The 21,584-nt window shown below is 41.1% G+C and overlaps 1 protein-coding gene and 1 pseudogene across 2 annotated transcripts in view; one reads left to right on the top strand and one right to left on the bottom strand.

The window, feature by feature from the left end:
* Positions 1-2,424: 2,424 nt before the first annotated feature.
* On the bottom strand, positions 2,425-5,120 carry LOC311117518 (uncharacterized protein; the record flags this gene model as incomplete). The annotated part of the gene is made up of 6 exons (XM_084192439.1): positions 2,425-2,480; positions 2,618-2,689; positions 3,182-3,556; positions 4,059-4,130; positions 4,230-4,280; positions 4,382-5,120. The coding sequence occupies 6 exons, from the start codon at positions 5,118-5,120 to the stop codon at positions 2,425-2,427; spliced, it is 1,365 nt and encodes a 454-aa protein (XP_084048565.1).
* A 3,180-nt stretch (positions 5,121-8,300) lies between these two features.
* LOC311117520 (ceramide kinase-like) overlaps positions 8,301-21,584 on the top strand; it is a 35,849-nt pseudogene continuing 22,565 nt past the window's right edge. The window contains exon 1 of the transcript in view: positions 8,301-8,530. The product of the transcript in view is annotated as a ceramide kinase-like (transcript). The remainder of the gene's footprint in view (positions 8,531-21,584) is intronic.

Below are 21,584 nucleotides of genomic sequence, written 5' to 3'. Positions count from 1 at the left end.
TAAATCAATGTACACTAAAAACAACTTAAAATCGGCAACAAGCCGAGACTTCTTCTCTCAGGGACGTGGAGTGAAACAGGGCAGCCCAATAAGTGCAACACTATTTAACCTCTATGAATTGGCAAAAACATTAGAAGAATCGGCAGAACCTGGTCTCACCCTACACAACACTGAAATCAAGTGTCTGCTGTACGCAGATGACCTGGTGCAACTGTCTCCCACTTAGGAGGGGTTAGAGCAGCATCTAGATCATCTGCACAGGTTCTGTCAGACCTGGGCTCTGACCGTTAATCTAAAAAAAAAATGAATATAATGATATTCCAAAAAAAGGTCAGGAAATCAGGATGACAAATATAAATTCTATTTGGACACAGTTCTATTAGAACACACCAAAAATTACACGTATCTAGGACTAAATATCAGCAACACAGGTAGCTTTCACATGGCTGTGAATGAGCTGAGAGACAAAGCAAGAAGAGCCATTAAAAGGAATATTAAAATCGAAATTCCAATTAGATTCTGGCTCAATCAGTTATAGAACCAAGTGCTCTATATGGCAGCGAAGTATGGGGTCCGCTCTCTAATAATGAATTTCTCTCTGTCTCTCTCTCTCTGTCTCGCTCTTTCTCTCTCTCTCTCTCTCTTTCTCTGTCTCTCTCTCTGTTTCTCTCTCTGTCTCTCTCTCTGTTTCTCTCTGTCTCTGTCTCTGTCTCTGTCTCTCTCTCTCTCTCTCTCTCTCTCTCTGTGTCTCTCTCTCTGTCTCTCTCTCTGTCTCTCTCTCTGTCTCTCTCTCTTGTCCTTCTTTGTCTCCCTCTCTCTAGATCTCTCGTCCTTTTTATCTTTGCACTGTGTCATCAAATACTTTGTGAAAAGTCTGTCCCTCTCTTTCCCCCTTCATGTTTTACCTTTGCATTTTGCTGACTGTTGATCATGCGGGTCCTTGCTCTTTAGCCCTGATGCAGTGAAAATAGAGTAATCTAAGGACAGAAAAGGAATATATATGAATGGAGATTTGATAGGACAATAACACACAGCAGTAAAAGTAGAGTTAAGTCCTATAGGCTGTTTCAATGCACCAGAGGAGTAGTCACACATAACTCAGTACCTTAGTGAGATACACTGCTGTTACTTAAATGTAATACAGTTTTATTAGCCTCCCCATTGGGATTAAGATGGCATCGTCTGAGTACAACGTAATGCTAAACCACCCTGAAGGATGCAAAGCAGAAACATCTGTGTACGCTATCCCTCATGCAGTGAAAAAGACAAAAACTAAAACAAAAAAAATGACGTCAGCTATATGCGACATCTTTTTGAGTGCGGACCATCACACTTTATTGCTTATTTGAATTTAAGGATTTTACGCACCAACCTAACTTTAGGGAGAGCACGATGGTGCTCTTTGCTTTTAACCCACAGAGAATGAAATGTTTTGTGTTTGAGTCCCTTGTCACTTTGCCTGGTCCTACCTTTACATTGTGGTTGTCTGGTCTGTTTGCCTGTCAATTCCGGATTCTTTACCCTGTCCAGGTGTTCCTGTAAGGCCTTCTCATTCCTCAGCCTGCGCTGCTCTTCTTTAGACAGCACCTCCTTATCCTTTCTCTTTCCCTCTATCTCTTTGGCCTGGTCTTTATCTCTCCTATCCTTCTGACAAGGCCAAATTCTCTCCTCTTCTGCCATCCTCTCAAATTTGTCCATAAGGAGCTCTGCCTCTGTCTTTGGCGCTGTTACTTTGTCATTCCCATCTTTCTTTTGGACACTCTCACTTTTATTACTCACTTTGACCTGCAGAACCTGGGGGACCTTGGCCACGCCTTGACTGCTCGTGGAAAACACAGAGAATTCTGAGAGAGAGAGAGAGAGAGAGAGAGAGAGAGAGAGAGAGAGAGAGAGAGAGAGAGAGAGAGAGGAGAAGAGAGAGAGAGAGAGAGAGATAGAGAGAGAGGGAAAGAGAGAGAGAGAGAGAGAGAGAGAGAGAGAGAGAGAGAGAGAGAGAGAGAGAGAGAGAGATTGGAAATAAACATCATAGCTATTATTTAGAGCCTAGTGTGTCTCAGTTGGTATGGCATGGAGCTTGCAACACCGGGGTTGTGGGTTCGATTCCCACTGTACACAGACGTCAGTTCAACATCTAGTTTTGATTTACATTTGACTGAATTGTCAACTAACGTGAATTCAACGTGAAATCAAATAAATGTGAACCTTGTCATTGGATTTAGGTTAAAAGTTGGGTGAAAAAAAATACAAACATTACTGAAATTCCTTTACATTGATGACGTTTTGCAAATCCAAGCAGTTTTCCATGTTGATTCAACGTCATCACATAAAAACAAAATTGGGTGGAAAGAAGGGTGATTCAACCAGTTTGTGCCCAGTGGGTAGTGGGTCTTATATGACACAGCAATTCATAATGCTGCACCCCTCCTATTTCTTACCTTTGCACTGCTGCGTCTGAGCATCAGCTGAAAAGATGGATAAATCTGCAGAGAGAGGTGGGAAAGAAGAGAGATAGATAAACATACTGAAGGATTTCATGCTTACTTCACATTCTGAACTTTAATCATTGAGCTCTTCTTTGTGAAAAGTATGTCCCTCTCTATCCCCCTTCATGTTTTACCTTTGCATTTTGCTGACTGTTGATCATGCGGGTCCTTGCTCTTTAGCCCTGATGCAGTGAAAATAGAGTAATCTAAGGACAGAAAAGGAATATATATGAATGGAGATTTGATAGGACAATAACACACAGCAGTAAAAGTAGAGTTAAGTCCTATAGGCTGTTTCAATGCACCAGAGGAGTAGTCACACATAACTCAGTACCTTAGTGAGATACACTGCTGTTACTTAAATGTAATACAGTTTTATTAGCCTCCCCATGGGGATTAAGATGGCATCGTCTGAGTACAACGTAATGCTAAACCACCCTGAAGGATGCAAAGCAGAAACATCTGTGTACGCTATCCCTCATGCAGTGAAAAAGACAAAAACAAAAACAAAAAAAATGACGTCAGCTTTCTGCGACATCTTTTTGAGTGCGGACCATCACACTTTATTGCTTATTTGAATTTAAGGATTTTACGCACCAACCTAACTTTAGGGAGAGCACGATGGTGCTCTTTGCTTTTAACCCACAGAGAATGAAATGTTTTATGTTTGAGTCCCTTGTCACTTTGCCTGGTCCTACCTTTACATTGTGGTTGTCTGGTCTGTTTGCCTGTCAATTCCGGATTCTTTACCCTGTCCAGGTGTTCCTGTAAGGCCTTCTCATTCCTCAGCCTGCGCTGCTCTTCTTTAGACAGCACCTCCTTATCCTTTCTCTTTCCCTCTATCTCTTTGGCCTGGTCTTTATCTCTCCTATCCTTCTGACAAGGCCAAATTCTCTCCTCTTCTGCCATCCTCTCAAATTTGTCCATAAGGAGCTCTGCCTCTGTCTTTGGCGCTGTTACTTTGTCATTCCCATCTTTCTTTTGGACACTCTCACTTTTATTACTCACTTTGACCTGCAGAACCTGGGGGACCTTGGCCACGCCTTGACTGCTCGTGGAAAACACAGAGAATTCTGAGAGAGAGAGAGAGAGAGAGAGAGAGAGAGAGAGAGAGAGAGAGAGAGAGAGAGAGAGAGAGAGAGAGAGAGAGAGAGATGTTGATTCAACGTCATCACATAAAAACAAAATTGGGTGGAAAGAAGGGTGATTCAACCAGAAAACTCCACTGATATCAGACAGCTAAATGCGTTGTTAGATAATTTTTTGCCCTTCCGCGTCACTTTCTACACAGAAGACATCTGCTAAACATAGAATCAAGCTGTTTATCTGTCTCTCTGTGACTGACTATAACTTCGGCAGGAAGTTGACTACAAATACAAAATAAATCCAGTAGGCTTATAGGCCTATATTTCAATCATATTGAAATCAATTTCATGTTCAGTCAATTTACTTCTATTTGTAGGCTACACTGTCTGTAATTTTTTACATCTTCGGCCATTATAAAAACGATACATCGTTAAAACACTAGTAAGCTTAAGTTCCATCGCTATCAGGAAACCGGGCCCTGGTCTTTACCTTTGCACTTTGCTGGCTGGTCCTTCTGAGGGTTCAGAGTCTTTGACTCAGTTGCAGTAACCATGGAGACATCTGACAAGACAAAGGAAAATGGAGGATGTTAATACCACACTCCATGTGTGCAGTTGTATAACACTTTCAATGTACAAAAGAACTGTAAACTAAGATGACCTTTGCACTGGGTCTGTTTGACCTCAGCACCAGCTGAGAAGATGGAGGAATCTGGGAGAGAGGGAGTTGGGAAACAGACAGTATAAGTTAAGGTGTTGAAGCTAACCTCACATATCACACTTTATTCTCTGTCTATTCCCTCTCCTTTTTACCTTTGACCTCCAGCTCTCTCATTTGTTTCTCCATGTGTGTCATATTTTCTTCTGCACTTAGTCTCTTTTCTTTCAGGAGCTCTCTCCTGTCTCCTTCCCTTGCTTCCTTCACACACTTATTTTCATCTTCCTTTCTCTCTTCCCCGTCTCTTCTTTTTCTATCGCTCAGGGTCTCCGTTAGCCTGGCTTGCTTTTTCAGCATCTGTTGTTCTTCTCCCATCTTTTTCTTTGCTTCTTCCCCCTTTCTCTTTGCTTCTTCCACCTTTCTCTTTGCTTCTTCCACCGTTCTCTTTGCTTCTTCCATCATTATCTTTGCTTCTTCCACCTTTCTCTTTGCTTCTTCCATCTTTCTCTTTGCTTCTTCCACCTTTCTATTTGCTTCTTCCACCTTTCTCGTTGCCTTCCTCTCTGCTTTCATCCATGCATCTTCCTTTCGGTTTTCTTCTTCCTTCCAGTAAAACTCTTTCCATTCCTCCACTCTCTTCTTTTCAGATATCTCCCACTTGTCTCTCTCCTCCTGTCTTTTCTTCTGGAGCGCCATCTGTTTCTCTACCTTTTGCCTCTCAGATTTTTCCATTAACCTCCTCCTTTCCTCCTCCATCTCTCTCTCCCTTTCCCTCATTCTAATATCCATCAACAGCAACTCTTCATCCTTCATCTGATTTATTTTTGCATGCTCCTTCTTCTCCTCCCTCTTCATCCTCTCAAGTCTGTCCCTCTCCACTTCCTTCAACACCATCTCTCTATTCATCTCCAGAGACTGTCTCTCTATCCATCTCATCTCCCCCATACAGGCCAATTGCTTCAGCAGGCCCACCTCCTTCCTTAGCAGGCCCACCTCAACATGCAAGTCGCCCTGACCAAAACTGTGCACTTCCAATACGAATGAGCTCTAAAAGAGAGTTCCTAAATGTTAGCAACCTACAGGATGCTGCTAATGGAAAACAAATCCTTAAACAACCTAAAGACAGCATCGGCATCAAAAGAAATAAAGCAAATCACTTTTAACAGTTCCACATTGATTTTTTACCCAATTGCCAAAGATTAATTTGACATGAACGTAAATTCCAAATTGACAGAATTTACATTTACAGTGGGGGAAAAAAGTATTTAGTCAGCCACCAATTGTGCAAGTTCTCCCACTTAAAAAGACGAGAGAGGCCTGTAATTTCATCATAGGTACACGTCAACTATGACAGACAAATTGAGAAAAAAAATTCTAGAAAATCACATTGTAGGATTTTTAAGAATTTATTTGCAAATTATGGTGGAAAATAAGTATTTGGTCACCTACAAACAAGCAAGATTTCTGGCTCTCACAGACCTGTAACTTCTTCTTTAAGAGGCTCCTCTGTCCTCCACTCGGTACTGTCACGCCCTGGCTCTGGGGACTCTAGTATGTTGAGCCAGGGTGTGAGTTTTCATTTGTGTTTGTTCTGGTTTTGTATATCTATGTTGGCCAGGGTGGCTCCCAATCAGAGACGGCTGTAGCTCGTTGTCTCTGATTGGGAGTCATACTTAGGTAGCCGTTAGGCATTCATTTGGTGTGGTTTCTTGTTCCGTGTTGGTTTGTGAATGTAACCAGGGACGTCACGTTTTCGTTTTGTTTTTGTTCGTGTGATCATCAATTAATAAATATGTTCGCATTCCACGCTGCGCCTTGGTCCTCCTCTGTTCCCGACGATCGTGACAACTACTTCCCGCGGCTATGCATCCTGTGATTATAGTGACAGTATGTCCAATAAACATGACCTCCCAGTGTCCCTATAGCCATTCACACTACTATTAAAGCCTATTACCCTATGTGGTGCCTTTCATCAATGCCTACATTTCTAGTGCCTCTAACACATTATTTTGCATCTCACCATAAAACAGCCCTGTATCCAAACTAAACAAGCTGTGACCAACCAATTATGCAAACTCTTTTTACTATAGATTTTGTGTAAATCTTTTCAAAAATGTTTATAGTATAGTACACTATGCTGTTAAATGTGTTTTAAGACAGTACTAATCAATTCAATCTCATCAGAAATCACTCTCAGGTTCGGTAATCTAGATTATACAGTAATCAGTTTAGATAAATGAATGCATACCAATATTTAACCATGAAAATATTCATTTAAACATAAGACAGGAATTTGATACTTGCAGTAGGCTACGCAAAGTGATATGAAATTCTATCATATTTGCCTAAAACCGTCCTCTCCATTATAGTAGATTCACCATAACTTTAGGAACAATTTAGAAACATGACTTACCAATATGATGACTTTCTCCAACTAACCTTCTCTCTGAATGTTCTCCCATCTAAGATTCTAGCCTAATGGCAAGAGGATTCTATCTTCTTATGACCCCATTATGACATCACTCCAAGATGGCATTCTACTCATCCTCAATGCTTCACTATGTACAACTACAGACTCACAGTTCATTGTAATGGGACTCTGACAAAGCTGTCATTGCTCACACAGCCACTACATAACAGAGATGTGTTGTGTTCCAATTAAACCAATGATGCTTTGTTAGTGAGATCATTGATTATACAGTACTGGCCATTGAAGACGTTGTTTTCTTGAATGATCTACTGCAGTGACTAACTAGCACATAGATTGATCTGCTTTGCAGCAATACATTTTGTGAGAAATGCATTCAATCCCTTTCAACGTCCAAACTTCATGGAATTAACAAAAGCATAATTTTACAATACAGAGAAACTGTTTATGACCTGCTTGACCTCAAATGAGAGTCCCGAGAAATAAGAAAAAAATGACCTCACGCTAGGGAAGATTTACAAACCACCTCCAGGAGAGTCTAAAGACCTACTGCACCCAATGTACTAGTTACTTTTAGCAACACAGCTGTATTTACAGTACACACACTAGCGTTGCTTTCAAATGTACTCGGTTGCACAACAACAGTCCGTGGGAAGCCAGAAGTTAAATACAATTCCATTTAAACTTAATGTGCCGGTGGGCAGGGTGGTTGGTAATTATGAGAGGGGTAATTTGAGAGAAAATATCTAAAGGATAATATTGTTGAACAGACTTTACAAACGTGGGTCTGTTGTAGAACCACTTCCTCTCGGCTTACCTCATGTCAAAATAAAAAACTCATTTTTTGTCCACCTATGGCACAAAATCAAGGACTATAAGTGCTGGATAGAACATAGACTTAGATAGACATGGCATCATTGTATCTGTCCCATTATGGCGTCTGTGAGAGCACGGGCACTGCCATTAAGGCCATCTCCATTTTGAAGTAGTCCATTTTCTTCAACTACTACTTTTATGAGTTGGTAAACAAACTGAAAGGGTGCATACTGCCACCTGGAGTGTGTTGTTTGAACATATATAATGCCAAGGTTGGCGATTTACTGGCACCTGTAGTTATGGAATGTTTGCTCACAAGTATAATTCATTGGCTGATCCCTCTTGGTGACCTGGATGGAATTATGTGATCCTTCCTTAACCCCTAGGAAGTCCCATCCAGTTCACTAGTTCAAAATGGTGAAAGTCCTCAATGGTGCTGCCCATGCTAAAACGATCAGGCTTTTGGCCACTAGAGTCCTCTATCTATCTCTATTGGACAGAAGTAGTAGGCCTAACATGAAAGTGAAATAATAATGGTCCGTTTGAGTGTCATTCTGACGTTTTTAAAATACATAACACTTATTTACTTGTATTTATTTTACAAATATACACATAGCCCTACAATCATATTAATTATATTTTATTTTATTGAAATATTTGCTCTCTGAACAAGCTCATCTTAAAGCCTCTTTCTCTAGCACCAAAATTGGAATGCGTCGTGACGTCAGGCGTAATTTCAGCCCGTCCCCTTTTGGTGAATGGAGAATCCGCTATCCAATTGTGGCAGTCGAAAACAGCAACATTGTTTCCTTGTGTAGAGAAAGGGTCTCAGTAACCCGATAAATTACTAAAGAAATGCTTAGATTAAGATAACATTGATACGCTCTCTAAGTCACCTAGTGCGGTGACTTATTGGTGAAGACATGGAAAAACAACCGAGGTTATTGGCATCCCAACTCCTCCTGAAAAACAGCGTCTTCGAAGTATTGTTAAACCGTGTGATTCTGACATGGAAAGAGATTCCGGCCAATAAAAAATGCGTTTCACCCGTTCAAAGTCGGTAAGTGTCAAAAGATAAACTGGGTATTAAGTGCAAAGATATATGCTACTAATATATTCCGACTGAGACATCTAGGGACAGATAGGTGATTTATAGCCTATAGTATGTTCTCTTTGTTGGATATATTCGCTATCCACATTCGCGTAAACACGTAACGTGCGCATTCACAATTCTCTGGATCTTAGTCTCAAAATATATACATGTTTTGTTGCCTGCCCCTAACCTTTTTGCTGATGAAAGACAATACATTATTGTTATTGTCAACGAATGACATGGTATGTTAAAGCCTAAATTAGGCGTAGATGTAAAGGGCACTCTATAGGCCTATCTGAAACAGACAACAAGGACAGTTTAGTGCAGTCTTTTGTTTTTATTTTATAGATGCATTTGTATCATAGCAGCGAGACTATCCATTGCCCAGAACTTAGTTTTGAAAGCAAGCCAATTCTGAGTTGTTGAATGTTTGACAGCTGGGCCGCGGAATGCGGCGGCGGCCCTGGCTTGGGTAGATTCACTATGTCGGGTCAATTGGATGTTACGCGATTTGTTCTTGGAGTTTGCAATCACCTCATACGGTAGGCCTAATAACCGCTATAGCGCTTGCACGGTAGCCTTCATGTTGTCAGTCTATTCCCACTGCATTTAAACGCACAAAGCATCATACTTATAGGCTGTTCATTATGTGTTAGTCTTTATTATAGGCTAATTAGATTAAACGTTATTTATTGATGAAATTGTAATTATAGCCTACTAGGTTACATGAGCCAACATGTCTGAATGGTAGATGCTACATAGGCTGCGTTTACTTACACAGGCAGCCCAATTCTGAGCTTTGTTTCCACTAATTGGTCTTTTGACCCTAAACATCAGATATTTTCACTTAGATATTTTTCAGGTCAAAAGACCAATTAGTGAAAAGAGATCAGAATTGGGCTGCCTGTGTAAACGCAGCCATAGTACCACATCCCTTGTCACCCAAGATTCAGATGAGGAGCAAACATAGAGACAGAAGACTCCTCTTTGTGTCTGTGACATTATAGTGTCTAACAACATGGCCAGTGCCATTAAGGCTATCCTCCATTTTAAAGTAGTCATTTTTCTTCTTCATGATTGGCTGATCCGTCCAGATGACCTGATTGGACATGACTCCAACAGGGTCACCAAGAGAGATCATGAAGTGGAAGAACCACCCAGTTGACTACATGGTGGAAGGCCTCAATGGCGCTCCCCATGCTAATATGGCCTTTTAGTCTCTATCATTCTCTATGGGAGCATAACATATCCACATGGTGACGTATGGAATGTGTTTATGTTTGACATTTGAGTCATTTAGCAGACGCTCTTATCCAGAGTGACTTACAGAAGCAATTAGGGTTAAATGCCTTGCTCAAGGGTACATCGACAAAGGTTTCACCTAGTCGGCTCAAGGATTTTAACCAGCGACCTTTCGGTTACTGGCTCAATGCTCTTAACCGCTAGGCTACCTGCCAGCACTGTTCAACTCAGTATGGTCTGTTGAATTGAATGTGGCTTTAGGCCTACCTCCCATGAAAGCAGGCCTAAATGGAAATTGACTCTACTAAATGTCTTTTGGATATTCAAAGCGTCTTGTTGTGGTGAATTCAAAAGCATAGCCTACATTAGAGATATGAGGGAAGAAAGCGGGTCCACGCTCCTTATGGTCAATGATAGGCCTCGTTGAATCTATAGGAACCCACAGACAATTATGTCGTCAAACAATTTAGCTTTCCGAGTCAAGAAATCAACAATATAACATGTTTGATGCTAATTTGGATATTTAATAACATATATAGAAAATGTTGAAGGAATTGTATGAGTTTATCCCATAGTCTGATAGCAGCCTCGTTTATTATTTATTAATACCCTTGAAGTAGCTCGAACAGTATCACCTTTTCAGTTTAGCCGATCGTTTTCACAGTTTGAGTTGCACTCTTTTCTGCGGCCTAATTCTGAAGTAGACCATGTGCCATTCAGATTCTCTCATTCTAACAATGGACAGGACACCCTCATCAAAAGCAAACATGCCCATCACTTTCACTGTCAAGAGATGGAGGAAGGCCTAGCACGGGTCTTCCACAATGTAGTTCCTGGCAAATGTTTCCATCAGATGTTTTTGTAATGTTTCAAACAGTCCAATGCAAACATGGGAGCCCATCTATATTCGTATAATGATGAACAGTGAACACTGAATCAGAGCGCAGAAGGGCATTCACTCATGATGTCACTCACTACACTATGATGGATAAGGGCCTGCTGTTCTGTTGACATTTTCCCACTGCTTGCTTGGCACTTTGACATTTCCATGGAGGGCTAATGCTAGCTAGTCTGATTTGGTGTCCTGCATGGCAGGCCCATGACCTACCAAGGGTTTGAATTTCTCCCACTCCTCATCACCCAACCCACCTCTCTTTCTGTGGCTGTTATTAGCCAAACCAGTACACTAGTTGCACAACTAGGAAAGATCCGGCTAGTGTTTTGAGTGGCATAGGAAAACAGTGACTTGTATTTTCCAGAGCCGCACCATACAATATGGCTGGTACAGTATGTTGTGTTGACCTACCCTTGTTGTGAGGAGCTAATGCAGTCGAGTTATGTTCAATAAGTCATTGGGGTCAACCTTGGGGTTCAGTTTGAACAACAGGGGTATAAGGAGGAAAGTCATGAAGAATGGCTGAATGTGTGTGGTGTGTCAGTATATAGATTATCAAGAGTATCTTCAAACATTCCAAATATCAATCGTATTGATCTTCTCATTCAATTGAGAAACTGTCAAATGAGAACATGGTTTAGGTTCAAACTAGGTAGGAAGGCCTTGATGAGTACAGTTTGTCTGTGATTACTCAGGCTGGTATTCAGCTAAAGCAGCTTGTAAACCTTTTTATTGTGTGTCTCGCGCTAACGGGAGTCAGTAAACATCGGTATTTACAGACCTTTTTATTCATAGCTCGGCTTATTCTGTGACTATGCAGTTGTCCATTGTCAGACTTGTATGATGTACTCTGAGTATACCAAACATTAGGAACACCTTCCTAATATTGCGTTGCATCCCCCCCCCCGAATGGCACACATACACAATCCATGTCTCAATTGTCTCAAGGCTTAAAAATCATTCTTTAACCTGTCTCCTCCCCTTCATCTACACTGATTGAAGTTGTTTTAACAGGTGACATCAATAAGGGATCATAGCTTTCACCTGGTCAGTCTGTCATGGAAAGAACAGGTGTTCTTAATGTTTTGTATACTCCGTGTTTATCACCAGAAAAATGGTTTTGCATATTAATAAACCATGACCCAAGGAGTTGATAACAACATGGGCCAACTAAGTATCTGAGAATCAAGTGTGTTATGTAGCATTTAGGCCTGGGATCAAATATGGTATGACTAACCTAAAATAACCATTATAATGTCCTCGGCTACAAATGACCAATAGTGTACATTCAGCAGGCCAATGTTAAGATCTATATATCTTACAGTGACATTGTTATAGCTGTAAGTTGTCATACCAAAATGAAATTATCCTGTCATACTTATGTAATGGCTTCCCATGTGGACAGTATATCTGCCTAGAGATAAAACAGATTAGTGACCTCCCTGTATCGTGTTAGTTCATTTGGATGCCTGCTATCTGCCATCTTTCATCTTGAGGCTGTCAAAGGTCTCTTCATTTATTTCAGAATGGATGGGCTTTGGAGTCGAGCCTATTCATTTCAGGAGCAGAAAAAATACCATTAAATTCTGAGATATCTGAAGGACAAAAGTCCTGAAAATGAGCAATCACAAGCAGCGTTGTTAAAATAATCATCTCTCCAGATGAAAGGGGAATAGAGTCTTTGATAAAATAACATTATTAATTTTTTCTCAGACTTAAAGGGTAAATTAATTTATACGCATTTCTCATAAGATTATTATTTTCCATTCTCTAGCTGAAAGGGATCAAATGACGCAAGACCTTATCTCGGAGTAGAAATTGCTTGATCGAACGCTGGCTCCACTACTGTCTTCAGTGCCAAAATCTGCTGCATCTGAGAGAAACATAGGTTGAACTAAGACAGAGGAAGAGGTAAAGAGAGATGCCCAACTCTGCTGAATATTTTTTATATATATATATATTTTTGGCCCACCAAGCAAGGAGTTTTTGTATGGAGGTCAATGAGTGTCGAATTTGGTCAACAAAGAAATTAATGGCTTATTTGCTACGTGAGGTTTATTTGATTGAATAGACGTTTCATAATAAGTAGGACACATAACATCCCTGCAACTTTGAGGAAAAACACTTATCGGAGTTGTCTCAAGATGGATATGCATATTCATGGTATGAGTCTAGTAGCATAGCATCTCTCCATTGAATACAGTCGGTTGACGTCAACAACCCTCATCGAATATTGAAAAAAAGCATTTAAATAATTCATTTATCCACCAATTCAAAGAAAGGATAGGCGGGAGCTAGACAGCCCGCTGTGACACTTTGTGGACAACGACTCACATTGTTAGGACGTAGAGACACGTATTTTGTCAGTATATCCATAACCTTTGACTAAGAGAAGAGAAACGCTCTAAGAGAAACACTTGTTGAACTTTGAACTCCCTTGGCTAAATTGTGAAGCAAGCCAATGTAGGACCTTTTAAAGGTTTCATTCTGCTGAAGAGATACAGTATGTCAATATTGTGAAAAAAGTGTTTGCTCATCTTGATGCAAACCACAATAACTCCACTGTTCCCATTCCAGGTTTCTGTTTTCCTAAGTTCCTGCACCGAGGCAAAGGAGAGTCAGGTAGGAGGAGCACTCTTACCACAATGTGGTCAAAGAGTTGGGCTACATACAGTGAGCTCCAAAAGTGTTGGGACAGTGATACATTAGTTTTTGTTTTGGCTCTGTACTCCAGCACTTTGGATTTGAAATTATACAATGACTGAGGTTAAAGTGCAGACTGTCTGCTTTAATTTGAGGGTATTTTCATCCATATCGGGTGAACTTTATGTACATAGTCCCCCCATTGTATGGGACCAAAAGTATTTGGACAAATTCACTTATGTGTATTAAAGTAGTCAAAAGTTTAGTATTTTTTTCCATATTCCTAGCACACAATAATTACATCGAGAGTCACTATTATTGTAAATAAGAATATAATGTTTCTAAACACTTCTACATTCATGTGGATGCTACGATGGTTACGGATAGTCCTGAATGAATCGTGAATAAAGATGAGTGAGAAAGTTGGACACATTACAATAACAAGGTTAGCATTTTTTGAGGGGGTTGATATTTATGCCTCTAACTTTCTCATCAATATTCACGATTCATTCAGGATTATCCATAGTCATGTTAGCATCAACATTAATGTAGTGTTTAGAAACATATTCTATTCTTATTTACAACAAAAGTGTCTCCAAAATAACACAATACATTATTTACTATTCATTTCTATTGGGCACAACATAATCTGAAACACAACCAAAACAAACAGCAAATACAACCAACAAGTTTGTAGCATGACAAGCTTGATGTCATCATTTGTTCTAGGAATATGGGGCCATATAAGTGAATTCATCCCAATACCTTTGGTCCCCTAAAATGGGGGGACAATGAACAAAAAGTATTGTAATGTCTAGATGATTTACCCGATATGGATGAAAATACCCTCAAATTAAAGCTGACAGTCTGCATCATTTGTATAATTTTGAAATCCAAAGTGCTGGAGTACAGAGCCAAAACAACAAAAAATGTGTCACTGTCCCAATACTTTTGGAGCTCACTGTACGTCCACTAGAGTGACTAGTTTGAAATGATTTTGCCAGCTGTATTTGATGGGGTTCCCTTTGTCAATCAATGTTCCTCTATCTCTGATCAGATTTAGAAGACAGAAAAGATGGAGAGATTAAATGAAACCCATTTGCTATGAGGTTGGCTAAACTTGAAATCTATATATTAGCTGGCTACTCACTAGCACGTGGGCTTGTGCTTGAGAGATTGTTTATGAGACCGATGTTAATTATTAGTGAATATGCATTATGCATGGTTCTGTTTAAATTTGTAACAAAAAGGGCATTTTTAAATACAGACCTGAAAGCCAGATAAGTGATTATTGCAAAAAAGCAGGTACAACTATTTTGATCAAATAATTAAATGATTAGTGGGTCTTATGGTTATGGAAGGCATATATTCAGCCTAAGTATAATTTCACAAGCTCATTCGATTATTGCTGACTGTTTTAAATGCAGTGTATTTGGCCATTTAATTGTACAACAAAGCTTATTTAGAGAAAAAAAAATTAAATCGAGATATATATTGTGAATCGCCAATAAGTTCGAAAAAATCGAGACATGAGTTTTAGGCCATATCGCCCAGCCCTAGAGGAGATGCATTGTAAATGTGTGTTCTGTGTAATATAATATACACTGCTCAAAAAAATAAAGGGAACACTTAAACAACACAATGTAACTCCAAGTCAATCACACTTCTGTGAAATCAAACTGTCCACTTAGGAAGCAACACTGATTGACAATAAATGTCACATGCTGTTGTGCAAATGGAATATACAACAGGTGGAAATTATAGGCAATTAGCAAGACACCCCCCAATAAAGGACTGGTTTTGCAGGTGGTGACCACAGACCACTTCTCAGTTCCTATGCTTCCTGGCTGATGTTTTGGTCACTTTTGAATGCTGGCTGTGCTTTCACTCTAGTGGTAGCATGAGACGGAGTCTACAACCCACACAAGTGGCTCAGGTAGTGCAGCTCATCCAGGATGGCACATCAATGCGAGCTGTGGCAAGAAGGTTTGCTGTGTCTGTCAGCGTAGTGTCCAGAGCATGGAGGCGCTACCAGGAGACAGGCCAGTACATCAGGAGACGTGGAGGAGGGCAACAACCCAGCAGCAGGACTGCTACCTCCGCCTTTGTACAAGGAGGTGCAGGAGGAGCACTGCCAGAGCCCTGCAAAATGACCTCCAGCAGGCCACAAATGTGCATGTGTCTGCTCAAACGGTCAGAAACAGACTCCATGAGGGTGGTATGAGGGCCCGACATCCACAGGTGGGGGTTGTGCTTACAGCCCAACACCGTGCAGGATGTTTGGCATTTGCCAGAGAACACCAAGATTGGCAAATTTGCTACTGGCGCCCTGTGCTCTTCACAGATGAAAGCAGGTTCACACTGAGTACATGTGACAGACGTGACAGAGTCTGGAGATGCCGTGGAGAACGTTCTGCTGCCTGCAACATCTTCCAGCATGACCGGTGGGTCAGTCATGGTGTGGGGTGGCATTTCTTTGGGGGCCGCACAGCCCTCCATGTGCTCGCCAGAGGTAGCCTGACTGCCATTAGGTACCGAGATGAGATCCTCAGACCCCTTGTGAGACCATATGCTGATGCGGTTGGCCCTGGGTTCCTCCTAATGCAAGACAATGCTAGACCTCATGTGGCTGGAGTGTGTCAGCAGTTCCTGCAAGAGGAAGGCATTGATGCTATGGACTGGCCCACCCGTTCCCCAGACCTGAATCCAATTGAGCACATCTGGGACATCATGTCTCGCTCCATCCACCATGCCACGTTGCACCACAGACTGTCCAGGAGTTGGCGGATGCTTTAGTCCAGGTCTGGGAGGAGATCCCTCAGGAGACCATCCGCCACCTCATCAGGAGCATGCCCAGGCGTTGTAGGGAGGTCATACAGGCATGTGGAGGCCACACACACCACTGAGCCTCATTTTGACTTGTTTTAATGATATTACATCAAAGTTGGATCAGCCTGTAGTCTGGTTTTCCACTTTAATTTTGAGGGTGACTCCAAATCCAGACCTCCATGGGTTGATCAATTTGATTTCCATTGATCATTTTTGTGTGATTTTGTTGTCAGCACATTCAACTATGTAAAGAAAAAAGTATTTAATAAGATTATTTAATTCATTCAGATCTAGGATGTGTTATTTTAGTGTTCCCTTTATTTTTTTGAGCAGTGTATTTTTTGCTATGTCTTCTAACTTGGAATCATTGGATCTGGGGGTGGACATTGAGGTTGAATGCTCATGACTTAAAAATGAGCTGATGCTTTGCAGTACAGTGTTTTCACGATACCAGAATTTTGACTTCGATACCAGGTTTAGTATCACAATACTCAATACCATCATGATACCACAGCAATCGTTGTGCATCTTTTGAGTTCAATATCATGACATTTTGAATTTCTTTACATCAACATTTTTCAGAGACAGCCATGTATACATTACTGAATCAATTATACAATCATGCAATCAATTTGACTTGGTTTTTACCAACTACATAACGGTAATAATTTATTTGAATGGTAAATCTCTATTGATAAATTGGGTAAATAGGTGTGTGCATACATTGAGTTATTGAGCTTGTTTTGGCTGATTTTTAAGGGGCTACAGATGACAAACAATTTGTTTCCCTTCCATTTAGGACTTATTTTAGGGTACTGATCAACAACATTTGCATTGAAGTAGCTTCTTTTATAAAAATGTGCGCTGTATCTTTAACCAGTAACGACGTCATTTGCAAGGCAGTCAGTTCGCTGATAATCTTTGGTACAGATGTGAGAGAGAACGAATAAGTTAATGAATAAAGTTTGTGGTGGCAGTCAGCTTTGAAATCGGCATATTTTACGTTATGGTTTGCATATTATCATAAACAAAGTGCTAGGCTAGTACCGAAAGTAAAACTTTTTTTTTTTTTACCGTAGTGTTTTTCATGTTCTAGCATTGAAAAAGTACTGAAGTTTCGGTATACCGTGGAACACTAATGCAGTGTATGTTTAACAGCTACAATTTGCTGAGTCATCACATTTGATGTATGGTTTTCATTTGGCCTCTCCGTACCTCCACCGAGGTAGCAATGACATCTGTTGTTAACAACCGGTAGCAAACAGAACAATGAAACGCATGTTTCCTGTTGCCAATTTGCTTCATATCACATTTTTATTGGTTGTGTACACTTAGTTTGCAGATGTTATCGCACGTGCAGCGAAATGCTTGTGTTTCCAGCTCCAACAGTGCAGTATACCTAACAATACAAATCGATACACACAAATCCAAAAAAGAAAGAAATTAAGAAATATCAGAATGAGCAGTGTGTGTGTGTGTGTGTGTGTGTGTGTATATATATATATATATATATATATATATATATATATATATATATATATATATATATATATATATATATAATATATATATATATAATATATATATACACACACACACAGTGGGGAAAAAAAGTATTTAGTCAGCCACCAATTGTGCAAATTCTCCCCATATTTTTTTCTCATTTTGTCTGTCATAGTTGACGTGTACCTATGATGAAAATTACAGGCCTCTCATCTTTTTAAGTGGGAGAACTTGCACAATTGGTGGTTGACTAACTTTTTTTCCCCCACTGTATATATATATATGTGTGTGTATATATCGTCTCCTGAGTGGCGCAGTGGTCTAAGGCACTGCATCGCAGTGCTAGCTGTGCCACTAGAGATCCTAGTTCGAATCCAGGCTCTGTCGTAGCCGGCCGTGACCGGGAGACCCATGGGGCGGCGCGCAATTGGCCCAGCGTCGTCCAGGGTAGGGGAGGGAATGGCCGGCAGGGATGTAGCTCAGTTGATAGAGCATGGCGTTTGCAACGCCAGGGTTGTGGGTTCGATTCCCACAGGGGGTATGAAAAAAATTATAATAATGTAAGTCGCTCTGGATAAGAGCGTCTGCTAAATGACGTAAAATGTAAATATGTGTGTGCGTGTGTACAAAACATTAGGAACACCTGCTCTTTTCATGAGAGACTGACCAGGTGAAAGCTATGATCCCTTATTGATGTCAATTGTTAAATCCACTTTAATCAGTGTAGATGACGGGTAGGAGACAGGTTAAAGAATAATTTGTAAGCCTTGACAATTGAGACATAGATTGTGTATGTATGCCATTCAGAGAGTGAATGTGCAAGACAAAATATTTAAGTGCTTTTGAATGGGGTATGGTAGTAGGTGCCAGATGCGCTGGTTTGAGTGTGTCAAGAATTGCAATGCTGCTGGGTTTTTCACGCTCAACAGTTTCCCGTGTGTATCGACAATGGTCCATCACCCAAAGGACATCCAGCCAACTTGACACAACTGTGGGAAGTATTGTAGTCAACGTGGGCCAGCATCCATGTGGAATGAATTGAGGCTTTTCTGAGGGCAAAATGGGGTGCAACTCAATATTAGGAAGGTGTTCCATCTCTCAACCCGCTCTACTGCAGCCCTGTTGAAGAGGATGGGGCGTGCTCGCCCCCCACCCATTTCCTGTTGTCCACCATCAGCTCCTTGGTCTTACTGACATTGAGGGAGAGGTTGTTGTCCCGGCACCACACTGCCAGGTCACCTTCTCCCTGTCTCATCGTCGCCGGTGATCAGGCCTACCACTGAGGTGTCGTCAGCAAAATTGACAATGGTGTTGGAGTCATGCGTGGCCATGCAGTCGTGAGTGAACAGGGAGTACAGGATGGGACGAAGCACACACCCCTGTGGGGACCCCATGTTGAGGGTCAGAGTGGTGTAGGTGATGTTTCCATCCTCACCACCTGGGGTCGGCCCGTCAGGAAGTCCAGGATCCAGTTGCAGAGGGAGTTGTTCAGTCCCAGGGTCCTAAGCTTGGTGACGAGCTTGGAGGGGACAATCATGTTGAACGCTGAGCTGTCGTCAATGAACAGCATTCTCACATACAGTTGAAGTCGGAAGTTTACATACACTTAGGTTGGAGTCATTAAAACTTGTTTTTCAACCACTACACAAATTTCTTGTTAACAAACTATAGTTTTGGCAAGTCGGTTAGGACATCTACTTTGAGTATGACACAAGTAATATTTCCAACAATTGTTTACAGACAGATTATTTCACTTATAATTCACTGTATCACAATTCCGGTGGGTCAGAAGTTTAAATACACTAAATTGACTGTGCCTTTAAACAGCTTGGAAAATTCCAGAAAATGATGTCATGGCTTTATAAGCTTCTGATAGGCTAATTGACATAATTTGAGTCAATTGGAGGTGTACCTGTGGATGTATTTCAAGGCCTACCTTCAAACTCAGTGCCTCTTTGCTTGACATCATGGGCAAATCAAAAGAAATCAGCCAAGACCTTAGAAAATAAATTGCAGACCTCCACAAGTCTGGTTCATCCTTGGGAGCAATTTCCAAACGCCTGAAGGTACCACGTTCATCTGTACAAACAATAGTACGCAAGTATAAACACCATGGGACCACGCAGCCGTCATACCGCTCAGGAAGGAGACGTGTTCTGTCTCCTAGAGATGAACGTACTTTGGTGTGAAAAGTGCAAATCAATCCCAGAACAACAGCAAAGGACCTTGTGAAGATGCTGGAGGAAACAGGTACAAAAATATCTATATCCACAGTAAAACTAGTCCTACATCGACATAAACTGAAAGGCCACTCAGCAAGGACGAAGCCACTGCTCCAAAACGCCATAAAAAAGCCAGACTACGGTTTGCAACTGCACATGGGGACAAAGATCATACTTTTTGGAGAAATGTCCTCTGGTCTGATGAAACAAATAAAGAACTGTTTGGCCATATTGACCATCGTTATGTTTGGAGGAAAAAGGGGGTGCCTTGCAAGCCGAAGAACATCATCCCAACCGTGAAGCACGGGGGTGGCAGCATCATGCTGTGGGGGTGCTTTGCTGCAGGAGGGACTGGTGCACTTCACAAAATAGATGGCATCATGAGGAAGGAAAATTATGTGGATATATTGAAGCAACATCTCAAGACATCAGACAGGAAGAAAGCTTGGTCGCAAATGGGTCTTCCAAATGGACAATGACCCCAAGCATACTTCCAAAGTTGTGGCAAAATGGCTTAAGGACAACAAATTCAAGGTATTGGAGTGGCCATCACAAAGCCCTGTCCTCTAGAGAACATTTGTGGGCAGAACTGAAAAAGCGTGTGCGAGCAAGGAGACATACAAACCTGACTGTTACACCAGCTCTGTCAGGAGGAATGGGCCTAAATTCACCCAACTTATTGTGGGAAACTTGTGGAAGGCTACCCGAAACGTTTGACCCAAGTTAAACAATTTAAAGGCAATGCTACCAAATACTAATTGAGTGTATGTAAACTTTTGACCCACTGGGAATGTGATGAAAGTAATAAAAGCTGAAATAAATAATTCTCTCTACTATTATTCTGACATTTCACATTCTTAAAATAAAGTGGTGATCCTAACTGACCTAAGACAGGGAATTTTTACTAGGATTAAATGTCAGGAATTGTGAAAAACAGAGTTTTTAAATGTATTTGGCTAAGGTGTATGTAAACTTCTGACTTCAACTGTATGAGAGGAGTAGTGCAAGATATGTAAACGTTAATAATGTTTACATAGTGTTAAATTTCTTAAAGTGGCCAGTGATTTCAATAGGCAGCAGCAGCCTCTAATGTGCTAGTGATTGCTATTTAACAGTCTGAAGCTGTTTTTCATTCTCTCGGTCCCAGCTTTGATGCACCTGTACTGACCTCACCTTCTGGATAATAGCGGGGTGAACAGGCAGTGGCTCGGGTGGTTGATGTCCTTGATGATCTTAAGTAACAGCCTACCTGTTGGCTCTTAGTCGCTGTAGCCTTTCCTTGCCTTTAACTTTTAATTCCATCTTCCATTGATTTAGATATCTCTTAACTTTTGCCACACACTGAGGCTCTATGACTGTAGCCTGTTGGCGCTTTCATGCCTTATGATTGGCCAACAACAAACTACACGTGCCACTCTCCTGAAAAGCAACAGCAGCAGCATAAATTATACAAGCGCTCGCTCTCACGCTCTCTCTCTCTCCCTGCAGCAGTCTCGTATGGGTCCTTCCGTACATGTCAGTTAAAATTACACATACCCAAGAGTAAGACTCATCATCATCAGATCCAACCCAGACCGTGACATTAGTTAGAATTCTGGATCCGGACCCCCTCGGGTATTCGGGTACAGGTGGATCCGTGAAGACCTCTACCTCAACTTGTTGAGCCAAGTCACTGCACAATACCTCT

This window comes from Coregonus lavaretus (assembly GCF_964263955.1).
Source record: "Coregonus lavaretus genome assembly, contig: HAP1_SCAFFOLD_1485, whole genome shotgun sequence".
Classification (NCBI taxonomy): domain Eukaryota; kingdom Metazoa; phylum Chordata; class Actinopteri; order Salmoniformes; family Salmonidae; genus Coregonus; species Coregonus lavaretus.
The sequence above is the reverse complement of the archived record's forward strand: the minus strand, read 5'-3'. Positions and strand labels throughout refer to the sequence as shown.